This window comes from Gopherus flavomarginatus, chromosome 8 (genome assembly GCF_025201925.1).
Source record: "Gopherus flavomarginatus isolate rGopFla2 chromosome 8, rGopFla2.mat.asm, whole genome shotgun sequence".
In the NCBI taxonomy this organism is placed as follows: Eukaryota; Metazoa; Chordata; order Testudines; family Testudinidae; genus Gopherus; species Gopherus flavomarginatus.
Window position 1 is genome coordinate 63,013,284 of NC_066624.1, and position 12,129 is coordinate 63,025,412.

The window sequence follows — 12,129 nt, forward strand, 5'->3', positions numbered from 1 at the left end:
GCCAGATCCCACTGGCCCCAGGAGCTGCGCCTCCTCCTACAGCCAGATCCCACTGGCCCCAGCAACTGCGCCTCCTCCTACAGCCAGATCCCACTGGCCCCAGCAACCGTGCCTCCTCCTACAACCAGATCCCACTAACCCCAGGAGCCGCACTTCCTCCTACAGCCAGATCACACTGGCCCCAGGAGCTGCGCCTCCTCCTACAGCCAGATCCCACTGGCCCCAGCAACTGCGCCTCCTCCTACAGCCAGATCCCACTGGCCCCAGCAACTGCGCCTCCTCCTACAACCAGATCCCACTAACCCCAGGAGCCGCACTTCCTCCTACAGCCAGATCACACTGGCCCCAGGAGCTGCGCCTCCTCCTACAGCCAGATCCCACTGGCCCCAGCAACTGCGCCTCCTCCTACAGCCAGATCCCACTGGCCCCAGGAGCTGCACCTCCTCCTACAGCCAGATCCCACTGGCCCCAGCAACTGCGCCTCCTCCTACAGCCAGATCCCACTGGCCCCAGCAACTGTGCCTCCTCCTACAGCCAGATCCCACTGGCCCCAGCAACTGCGCCTCCTCCTACAGCCAGATCCCACTGGCCCCAGCAACCACGCCTCCTCCTACAGCCAGATCCCACTGGCCCCAACAACCATGCCTCCTCCTACAGCCAGATCCCACTGGCCCCAACAACCGTGCCTCCTCCTACAGCCAGATCCCACTGAGCTGAGCAACCACACCTCCTCCTACAGCCAGATCCCATTGGCTCCACAACCGCACCTCCTCCTACAGCCAGATCCCACTGGCTCCAGCAACCGCACCTTCTCCTACAGCCAGATCCCACCGGCCGCAGCAACCACACCTCCTCCTACAGCCAGATCCCACTGGCCCCAACAACCGTGCCTCCTCCTACAGCCAGATCCCACTGACCTGAGCAACCGCACCTCCTCCTACAGCCAGATCCCACCGGCCCCAGCAACCACGCCTCCTCCTACAGCCAGATCCCACTGGCCCCAACAACCATGCCTCCTCCTACAGCCAGATCCCACTGACCTGAGCAACCGTACCTCCTCCTACAGCCAGATCCCACCGGCCCCAGCAACCGTGCCTCCTCCTACAGCCAGATCCCACTGGCCTCAAGAGCCAAGCTTTCTCCTAAAGCCAGATCCCACTGGCCCCAACAATCGTGCCTCCTCCTACAGCCAGATCCCACTGGCCCCAAAAGCTGCACCTCCTCCTAGAGCCAGATCCCACTGGCCTGCATGAACCGCACATCCTCCTAAAGTCAGATCCCACTGGCCTCCGTAAGCCACGCACCTCCTCCTGGAGCCAGATCCAGCTGGCCTCACTTAGCTGGGAGCTACTCAGTGTGAAAGGGAAGTCAAATCTGACTAATATCAACTTTTTACCAGGATTGACTGGAAGAGCTGAAACGAGCCACCAAGCCAGATATAGATGTGGGAGTCGATCTTTGTAGAGGTGCCATTAAATGTGTTGGCCACGACCAGGAAAGAGTAAGGTCCAACAGTAAAAAATTCCCAGTCATAGGCTCCAGAGGTAGGAATGGTCTGGTTGGCCTCAAAAAGTCCAGTCCTGGGGTTCCACCGATATATGACACTATTGATGTTGTGATTATCCCCTGGGGATGACAGAAAAAGAAGAGGGCATTAGCAAACGGAATGCAGTCTGATGATCAAAAGAAATGAGACAGGAACAGGACAGATCAGAGGAAATATACAAATGAGGGAAAGCAACTAAGCTGTCTATCCCTTAGGGACTAATTTCTTCCCAAGAAGTAAAGGAGTAGATGTTACCAATTCAGTTCCCTTCAGCCAATGGCAGTGTTAACCCAGCAAGGACAGCCAGGAGTAAGTAATACCTAAGTGGAAACCTCTCCTGGACATGTGGGGGCAATTCTAACAGTGCCTTGAGCCCTCTGCAGCTCAGTAGGGGTGCGGCTACAGAGTTTGGTGTGTGGGCACCACTGAAATGTTGCACTTCAAAGGGAATGTCCCAGCTACTCCAGGCAGCTGGGGGTGTGCCATTCGCCCTGGATAACTGCCAGGTGAGACTGGACCAGTCTTGCTGCTTCCGAGAGACCTGAGGAAAGATTGCCCAGGATGGATCAACAGAAAGGCAATCAGTTCCGCTCTGTGCCTGTACAGATATAGATACTACAGTGTAACCCTGCCTGTTCTCTCTCTCCTCACACACCCCCCAAATGGGCTTTACCAGCTCTCAAATCTAGAGGTGTGGCTACACTTTGGGCTGGGGTGTGATTTCCAGCTTGCAGAGACATACTCTGCTAGTTCTCCCTGAGCTAGTGCACTGAAAATAGAATGCAGCCAGGCAGTGTGAGCTGTGGGAAGGGCTAACCACCATCTGAGACTCTAGGCATGTACTTGGGGCAGCTAGACCGTCATGCAGCTCATGCCAAGCTATCCCTATGCCACGGCACTCCTTAACTGACTGAATAACTCCTTAGGGCTGAGGGCAGACAGACATAACACAAAGCAGCCCTGAGTCTGCTCTGAGTCATGCCAGGGGCTGGACAAGCCCCATCCTGACGCAAAGTTTGCTGAAAGTGACCTTTGGATTCAGCTGTGCTGAGTGCCTCTGGGCTGCAGCCATGGCACTAGCCCCATGCGAAAGCAAGAGAACTTCATTCCCAAATACCAAACCCCGTTCCAAAGCCCACCGCGCAGGAGAAAAATGAGAGGTGCTAACACTGTGACCAGGCATCGGAGGTGACACACAGCCGTGCGCAATGGAGAAATGCTGTTTGGCCCAAACACTAACACTGGCTGCATTGCCAGCTTTCCCTTTCCCAGCAAAACACTTGAGAATAGAGCTCTCTACCCTCCCTTCCATCCTCCTCACCTCCCAAAGGAACATCCTGGGCTGCCTGATTTTTGGACTTCCATTTCATCTCTCCTCCATGGAGTTACCCAGTGCTTTTGAGCAGGGCTGCCCGGGGGGGGGGGGGGAGTGGGCAATTTGCCCCAGGCCCCGCAGGAGCCCCCACAAGAGTTTTTCGGGGCCCCTGGAGCTGGGTCCTTCACTCACTCCAGGGGCCCCGGAAAACTCTTGCGGGGCCCAGGGTCCCCAGAGCTTCTTCCACTCTGGGTCTTCGGCAGCAATTCGGCGGCGGGGGGTCCTTCCGCTCCGGGACTCACCGCCAAAGTGCCCCAAAGACCCACAGCAAGGGGTCCTTCCACCCTGGGACCCGGTCTTCGGCAGCAAATCGAAGAACCCAGACCCCCTGGATCATCTGGGCAGCCCTACCTTTCAGCTCGCACCCCCAGGGTCTCCTGGCGAACGTGTGAGTCACTCCAGCCTGCCTCCAGGACACAGCCTAGTGCGTACTAATGCATGCGTAAGAACTAGAGCTGGTCTGAAAAAATACAGCCTAACAGTGTTCCATCGCACATGCAGTTCCATCAAAATCTAAACACGTCACAAAATCATGTCGATTTCACCAACATTTCAGAGACAGAGAGAAAATAGTTCCAGCAATCCCAGTGTTTTGTCTTGGCATTTTCTTAATGAAACATTTTCAGTTTTAACTATTGAAATGACCTTTTGTTTCAACATTTTTATGTTGTATTACATAATCTATTATAATAGACAATACAAGTTGATCCTTTTGATTTTCATACTGTCATTGAGCTAAAACAAGTCTCTTTCCTGAATTTTCTTTTCTTACAAGTACGTGGGTAGTGGAGGGCCCCTACAAGTACAGGGCTGATAGTTTTCATAGGCCAGTCAATATCTTCGATTCCTTTTTCTTGTGGTTCTGTGCCTAATTATTGAACAGCTGGTCACACAGGATGGTTAGATGTTTGATTCATAGACTTTAAGGTCAGAAGGGACCATTATGATCATCTAGTCTGACCTCCTGCACAATGCAGACCACAGAATCTCACCCACACACTCCTGTAACAAACCCCTAACCTATGTCTGAGTTATTGAAGTCCTCAAATTGTGGTTTGAAGACCTCAAGCTGCAGAGAATCCTCCAGCAAGTGACTTGTGTCCCATGCTGTAGAGGAAGGTGAGAAACCTCCAGGGCCTCTGCCAATCTGCTCTGGAGGAAAATTCCTTCCCGACTCCAAATATGACGATCAGTTAAACCCTGAGCATGCGGGCAAGACTCACCAGCCAGCACCCAGGAAAGAATTCTCTGTAGTAACTCAGATTCCATCCCATCACAGACCCCTGGGATTACTTACCTGCTGATAATCAAAGATCAATTTCCAAATTAATTGCCAAAATTAGGCTATCCCATCATACCATCCCCTCCATAAACTTATCAAGCTTAGTCTTGAAGCCAGATATGTCTATTGAGCCCACTACTCCCCTTAGAAGGCTGTTCCAGAACTTCACTCCTCTAATGGTTAGAAACCTTCATCTAATTTCAAATCTAAACTTCCTAGTGTCCAGTTTATATCCATTTGTTCTTGTGTCCACATTGGTACTAAGCTTAAATAATTCCTCTCCCTCCCTAATATTTATCCCTCTGATATATTTATAAAGAGCAATCATATCCCCCCTCAACCTTCTTTTGGTTAGGCTAAACAAGCCAAGCTCTTCGAGTCTCCTTTCCATTCCTCAGCTGAAGGCTGAAATAAATCTTTCCACTTTATATTTGCAGCAGTGCAGTGATTCACACCTTCTCAGGCACATCAGTTTAAACCTGCATTTTTTAATCACTCATTTTGGAGTCGTTGGCTGTAACGGTTATTTACTGCAGAAGCATAAAAAGAGAGAGTGACGGATATACAAGAAAAAGATGTCAAGGAGGTTTCAGTTATGGACATGATCATGTCTCAGGGGGAAATCAGACTTTAAATCAAGATTGGAGGCCTTTCTAATAATATGGGGGCAGGGATAGCTCAGTGGTTTGAGCATTGGCCTGCTAAACCCAGGGTTGTGAGTTCAATCCTTGAGGAGGGCTGTTTTGCGATTTGGTCCTGCTTTGAGCAGGGGATTGGATTAGATGACCTCTGAGGTCCCTTTCAACCCTGATAATCTATGATTCTATGAAAGCAGCAAAGAACCCTGTGGTACCTTATAAACTAACAGATGTATTGGAGCATGAGCTTTTGTGGGTGAATACCCACATTGTCAGATGCTCATGCTCCAATATGTCTGTTAATTTATAAGGTGCTACAGGAGTCTTTGCTGCTTTTACAGATCCAGACTAACACGGCTACCCCTCTGATACTACGATTCTATGATATGCTCTAGCTCAACCACAAAATATGGGCTGGACACAGAAATCACTAAGAGCAAGCCTCTGGGCTATGGTGTACAGGAGGTCAGACTATATGGTCTAACAGTTCCTTCTGGCCTTCCAATCTATGAATTTATTAACCATTTCCTCACACCACCCTAATCCTTTAACAAACCTTGCTCTTTTCTTTGTGGCTGTGCTGCTAGTAATAGAACAATGTGCTTTTCAGACAGATTCAGCTATTTTCATGAAACTCATTAAACCAATAGCTAGTCACTCATTTTGCTTTACATGCAAAACCTTTGCTAAACCTCTGAGTTCAGTAACTCCTCACTTAAAGTCGTCCTGGTTAACATTGTTTCATTGTTACGTTGCTGATCAATTAGAGAATGTGCTCGTTTAAAGTTGTGCAATGCTCCCTTATAATGCCTGCTTTGTCCACTGCTTGCAGAAAGAGCAGCTCGTTGCAGCTGGCTAGTGGGGGCTTGGAATCAGGGTGGACCAGCAGCCCTGCTCTCAGCTCCCCACTCCCCCAAGTTCCCTGTTCAGCAGCCGTCCAGCAGGTTATCAATTGCCAGCAGTTCAGCTGTCCCTCCCCCCACTGCCATGTGCTGCTCCTGCCCTCTGCCTTGGAGCTGCTCCCGGGAGCCTCCTGCTTGCTGGGGAGCGAATGAGGGGGGCTAATTTCAGGGTGTTCCCCTTCCCCCCATTTACCCCATCTCCATAGACCAGGGGTGGGGGGACACAACAGGGCTCAGGATGGAGGGAGCTTACTGGCAGCAGCTGCTGTCTCAACTTGCTGATCTACTTAAAAAGGCAGTGTACTTAGAGTAGGGTCAGCGTACTTAAAGGGACAATGCGCATCTCTCTCTCTCACACACACGGGGTATGTTTCTCTGTCTCTGTCTGCCATGCTGTCTCCCCTCCCTCCATTTGTGCTGCCTTGTAGAGTGTGAGGCTACATTAACAACAATGTGTTAACCCTTGAGGGCTCAGCCGAGTGCTAGTTCATCATTCAGCAGTAAGGCATTCCCTGGGAAATATCCCATCCTCTGACTCCACCACCTCAACCAAGTTTCACAATCATCATTGCTGTGTACAGTATTAAATTGTTTGTTTAAAACTTACACTGTGTGTGTGTATATATATAAATATAAGTCTTTTGTCTGGTGAAAATAATTTCCCAGGAACCTAACCCCCCCATTTTATCATAGAATCAGAGAATATCAGGGTTGGAAGAGACCTCAGGAGGTCATCTAGTCCAACCCCCTGCTCAAAGAAGGACCAACCCCAACTAATTCATCCAAGCCAGGGCTTTGTCAAGCCTGACCTTAAAAACATTAATTCTTAGGGAGAAATTAGATTTGCTTAACATTGTTTTGCTTAAAGTCGCATTTTTCAGGAACATAATTACAACATTAAGCGAGGAGATACTGTATTACTTGCCGCCCTTTTGTGTTAAATAATTTGGATGCATTGTGGTTTTATACTAACATTCCCCTCTGGGTGGCAGCGCACTGCAACTCTGTGGCTAGCCTCAGCATGTGGAGTGTGTTCAAACTCCTGCATCCTGTTAGTATGCACATAGGCTAGCAGTCAGTGAGAGCTGAAGACCATCAGTGCTCAATCTTGCAAGGTGCTGAGCATTTGGGACTCAGTCCAGGGGGGCTTGACATTTGTGAGAAGTGCCACTGAAGCCAAGTCCCAGGCACAGTCCCATTGAAGTTTAAAGGTAAGCACGTGTTTAAGTGCTTGGCTGGCAGTCAGCACCTCACGGTATCAAACATGCCCAGTGCTTGGGAAAACTAGCCCTTAGCTGATGACGTCTGGAGACGCGAGTGACACATGGGGAAAGACCACGCTGCTCTCAGAGGCCAAGGGAGAAGAGATGATGTGACAGGAACATGGACACTTTGGGGAAATAATGTGTAAATAATGACATTCATCCCATGCACAGCCAGCACAAAGTCTGGGCACACAAGTCCCATGGAGCCTCCATTCTGAGGAGTGAAGGGGTGCACAGGCATTATACCTAGAGACATTCCCCAGGGGTGGAGAATGATTGACAGCTGGAGTCTACCTATGGTAATTATCTGCTCCCATTACCACAGCACCTGAGCAACTCCTAGTAGTTAACATATGTAGGGCAGGGCTGTTATGCTCACCTTACAGATGGGGAAACTGAGGCCCAGAGAGGCTAAATGACTCGCCCAAAGTCCAACAGGCAGTCTGTGACAGCAGGGAACCCACATTTCCCACAGCTCAGTCTAACACCCTAACCACCAGACCCTGCACCTCCCTCACATCATGACCATGATGTGAGGCCTTGAGAAGTCCAGCTGGGAAACAGAGGCTTCCCCTGGAAATGAACAGCTCCCAAGGTCTCCTTTAAGTCCTCAACATCCCTGATTCCCCATTACAAACATGGGATCCATCATTCAGATTCACCCTCCCATATTTGCTAGCTCTAGGTTTTCCATAGGCAACTGCTATCTTTACTCCTGCAGCCCACAGAGCCTGTAGACTCTGGGATTGTGGGGCTCTCTCTCACCTGGCAGGTGTCTCTTACTACAGCACTTTCATTTTAGGGCCCCACCAGGCCTTGTCTGGTGGTCAGACACAGAGCATAGAATTGGGGCTTCAGCACTCAATTGGAGAACTGACTTCTATTTCTGGCTCTGCCAAGACCAAACAAGGGAAATCACTTCTCTGGGCCTTGATTTCCCCACCCTTAAAATGGAGAGAATGATACCGACTTCCTTTGTAAAGCATTTTGAGACCTACTGATGAAAAGTGCGGTATAAAGCTTAGCAAGCTATTACGGGAGATGCAGACTGTGTAAGAGGAAATGTAATTTCAGAGATTATTTTAACCCATTGGGAAATCAAGTGTGTTTTCACTGCTCCCCAGAAGAAGTACTGTCTTTTTAAAACTCTTCTGAGGAGCCACATAATGCAGCCCATCCATTGAATCTATTGCAATATCCTTCCTGGCAGAACAAACCTCTGAAGGGGGTGGTAGGTGAGCTATTAGGGAGATATCACAATGCCCAGCCGGCTTGTACGGGGGTATCCAAATCCCCATTGGTAGATCATCACAGCTGATGGTACACAAACGCCAGTGTGAACACGTGGAATGAAGTCAGGCCAGCATGGTATGCTCATGGTTGCTCCACATAGGATGGGGCTGGGGGTGGGGCATGCTGACACACTCGAATGAAGAAATGGCTCATAACTCGCAGTCCGAGAAGACAATACAAGCAACAGTTAGTCAACTACCCCAGAGTATATGGCAAGAATATAAATGTACTCTGAAGAGTGTTACAAGGCAGCCCCTGTGCTCCCTATGGTTGCTCTAACTTGAGAGTTAAAGGGACACTTTTCTCTCAGGATGAGATGTGGCCAGGCTGATGGTGCCCTTTTGATGCTGACACTTCACAATTATTAATGTCTCACAGATCAGCAGAAGGAACATCTTTAAAGGGCTGGTGTTTATAAGGCTCTTCTAGGTGCCACAAAACACAATTTGGGTAACTCAACAGGAGAAAGATGCTTCGCCGGCCTGGTGTTTCAAATACCCATTTGTACACTATCTGCTTTCTCCAGAGTGAAGCAGGAATGCATGTCAAGGACTGCAGTAAGGTGACTGGGATTGTGCCCAGTATGGAACCGTGACAAACACGAGGATTAGCAAGAAGCAACAACTGCTGGGTGATTAACGAGGAGTTTCATCAGAATCCCTCTGAAGTGGAATCCTTCACTTTAACAATGAGAAGGGAAATTGTAACTCAAATGTATCATTTCATATCTACAGCCAGAGGGAGAGGGATCTCTACAAGACAGAGATGCTGTTCCGACGATGGGCTAGAAGTGGGCTCTGGTGGAAGAGTTCACCTATGAATGACAGGGGATTAGGATCTCTTTGACCTAACAACCAAGGGAGCTCTGTTTGTGGATGGCTGGCAGGATTGGAAATTTCCCACAGAGTAAAATGGATCATTGTACACTCTTCCTCCCAGCAATGACCACATTTCTTCCCATCCCCACAGTTTGTTTGCTAACCGAAAATCACACCATCTTCTAGGAGGTGTTGGGGAGACTCATGATTGGTGGTTAAAGCCCTGGAGCTGGGAGATCTGGTTTCTGTTTCTAAGCAACTGGCTAGTTGTGTGATTGTGGGCAAGACATTTAATCACGCGGTGCTTCAGTTTCCCTGCCTCGGTAAGATGGAGACAATATCTCTCTCTCTCCGAATGGTTTAATAATTTCTAAAGAGTGCTTTGCTATCTGTAGGTGGAAGGTGTAAGAAGGTTCTGCAGGTAAAAGAGAGGTTGTCTTATGGCCTTCATTTACATTAGCTGGCTCAGGCTAATTAAGGTCAATATACCCCTGTCCCATGACAAGGATCAGTTTCGGTTGATTCCAGTAGCTACTGTCACATCTTCTTCCACCCCCTTTCTCCTGACAAACAAATGGAAATGAATCACAATATCCAGCCAAAACCAGTATCCAGTGCCCCTAGAGCAATGCTAACTCCTGTCTTTGCTGCAGACAGCACGCTGAGAATGCAAAAGGCTACCGTTTAAAACACTTTACCAGGCATCGGTCTTACCTGATGCAAAAGCGTTTTCCTAGGGTTTGGATTTTATGGGTGAAATCCTTGCCCTACTGAGGTCACTGGCAGAACTCCCATTGATGGCACTGGGGCCAGGATCCCACTCCACATTCCTGCTGTGGAGGTGCCCACACAATAACGGGGGAATTAAGGACACCATGAGGTTAGTCCAGAACTTCCCCACCCTGAAAGGGGGCATTACAGGAAGGATGGGTCCCTGAGTCCTCCTTCAACAGGCCCCAGCTGGCTGTCTCCCACTAAAACACCTGCACTCAGCACCTACCGACCGACCACTGCCAGGAAGAATAAGGGCGAGGTACCTTCTCTGTGGTTGGCAACCGCGAGGAAGGCCTCTCCCTCAATGTCAAAGGCCTCCCAGTCCCTAGCGCTGTGCGTGGCGATCCGCTGGTACGGGAAGAATTTCTCTGTTCTGTAGCTCCACTTGTAAATTACAGAGAACTGCTGACCCCTTTCATTCTGCTCAAAATTAGCCACTGCTAGGAAGATCTGAAAAATAACAAGCCAGGACATCTCAGTTTCTCCTCTTACAGGGAATGTTCAAGCACAGGTGCAGTGAAAATGGGGCACGCTTTGGAACACAGGGCTGGGTGCGGCACATGGGCACCTCCCATTGGATCACGGCAGGGCCTGGCCACAGAGCTGCTATTGCTCCCGGGGGTGGGGGCGGAGAGGGGGGCTGAAGGACAGTGCAGCTAAAGTGCACCCCCTTCTGGCCACATAGAGCAGCTCTCTCTTCCCTCTCCCCGTCCCTGCATCAGAGGAGAGGGAGAGGGAGGAGAGCCATGGAGGGAAAGGGTGGAAGAGAATGGACAGGGCATTCAGAGAGCTGGGAGGGCAGAGCAGAGTGGGTGAGCCTTTGGGCCCCTGTAAAGACTCTACCAAGGCTGCTTTGTGCCCCAACGGGGCCCTGTGGCACCAGCTGGAGGCATTCAGAGTCGGCCTAGTCTCAGTCTGCCCACCTTTCCTTCCTTCCTCAGACTGGCCCTTGTCAATGATATCTTTGATGTCTACTGGGTCCACGGGGTGGGGGAAGAGGGGAAGTGAGTTCTCCTGGTTAACAGTTACCACTGTATCACTCTGAAGGACACCACAAATTCCTTGCAAGGTGAGACTGCTCTGCAGAGCTCTACCGGGTAACAGAAGAGCCCCCCTGCCTTGACCCCAAATTCAAATAAAGCTTTTTTTCTGAGGTTCAGAAAAGCAACGTCCACTGGTTTCTCCCACCTCTGAATCTTCATCTTCTAGCTCGACCAATCAGACCCAAGGCATCTGTCACTAGCTCAGATAAGCATCTCTTCATTTTGGCACTCCCCTTAGCTGATATCCAACTCCAAGCTGTCTGAGGTTAGCTTTACAAAACCAGGCAAAGCCATGGAGCAGCCCAATCAAACGCTTGGCATTGCCACCAGCATCCCGGCCTGCCATAGCACAGCTCCAACAGAAGCTTTCCCCACAGTCGTGGGCAACTCGACCAGAGCTAATGGAATCATCCCCAGGAAATCCTTTCCGACTGCAAGCAGTTTGGGGCAGGAACTGTCATTTACTATTTCTTTGCACAATATCTTGCACACTGTGGCCCAACCTGGTTAGCCTCAAGGTGCTACCATGGTATAAATGTTTATGAAAATAAACAATAATATTAAACACAGACAGTCCCCCAACCTGAAGCAAATACTCACCAGCAACCACACACCACACAACAAAAACATTAACCCAGGAACCTATCCTTACAACAAAGCCCGATGCCAACTCTGTCCACATATCTATTCAAGTGACACCACCATAGGACCTAATTACATCAGCCACGCCATCAGAGTCTCGTTCACCTTCATCAATATGATATATGCCATCATGTGCCAGCAATGCCCCTCTGCCACGTACATTGGACAAACCGGACAGTCTCTACGCAAAAGAATAAATGGACACAAATCTGACATCAGGAATCATAACATTCAAAAACCAGTAGGAGAACACGTCAACCTCTCTGATCACTCAGTAACAGACTTAAAGGTGACAATTTTGCAACAGAAAAGCTTCAAAAACAGACTCCAATGAGAAACTGCTGAACTTGAATTAATAGGCAAACTAGACACCATTAACTTAGGTTTGAATAGAGACTGGGAATGGCTGAGTCATTACACAGATTGAATCTATTTCCCTATGTTAAGTATCCTCACGCCTCATGTCAACTGTCTGAAATGGGCCATCTCGATTATCAGTACAAAAGTTTTTTTTTCCCCTGCTGATTATAGCTCATCTTAATTAATTAGCC

At 49.4% G+C, this 12,129-nt stretch overlaps 1 protein-coding gene across 1 annotated transcript in view; it reads right to left on the minus strand.

The window, feature by feature from the left end:
• Positions 1-12,129, minus strand: part of TSPEAR (thrombospondin type laminin G domain and EAR repeats) — a 63,402-nt gene that overhangs the window by 12,977 nt on the left and 38,296 nt on the right. The window contains exons 8-9 of the mRNA XM_050965247.1: positions 10,157-10,343; positions 1,397-1,626 (exon numbers count right to left, since the gene is read on the minus strand). Of these exons, the coding sequence (XP_050821204.1) occupies positions 1,397-1,626; positions 10,157-10,343 (417 nt within the window). The remainder of the gene's footprint in view (positions 1-1,396; positions 1,627-10,156; positions 10,344-12,129) is intronic.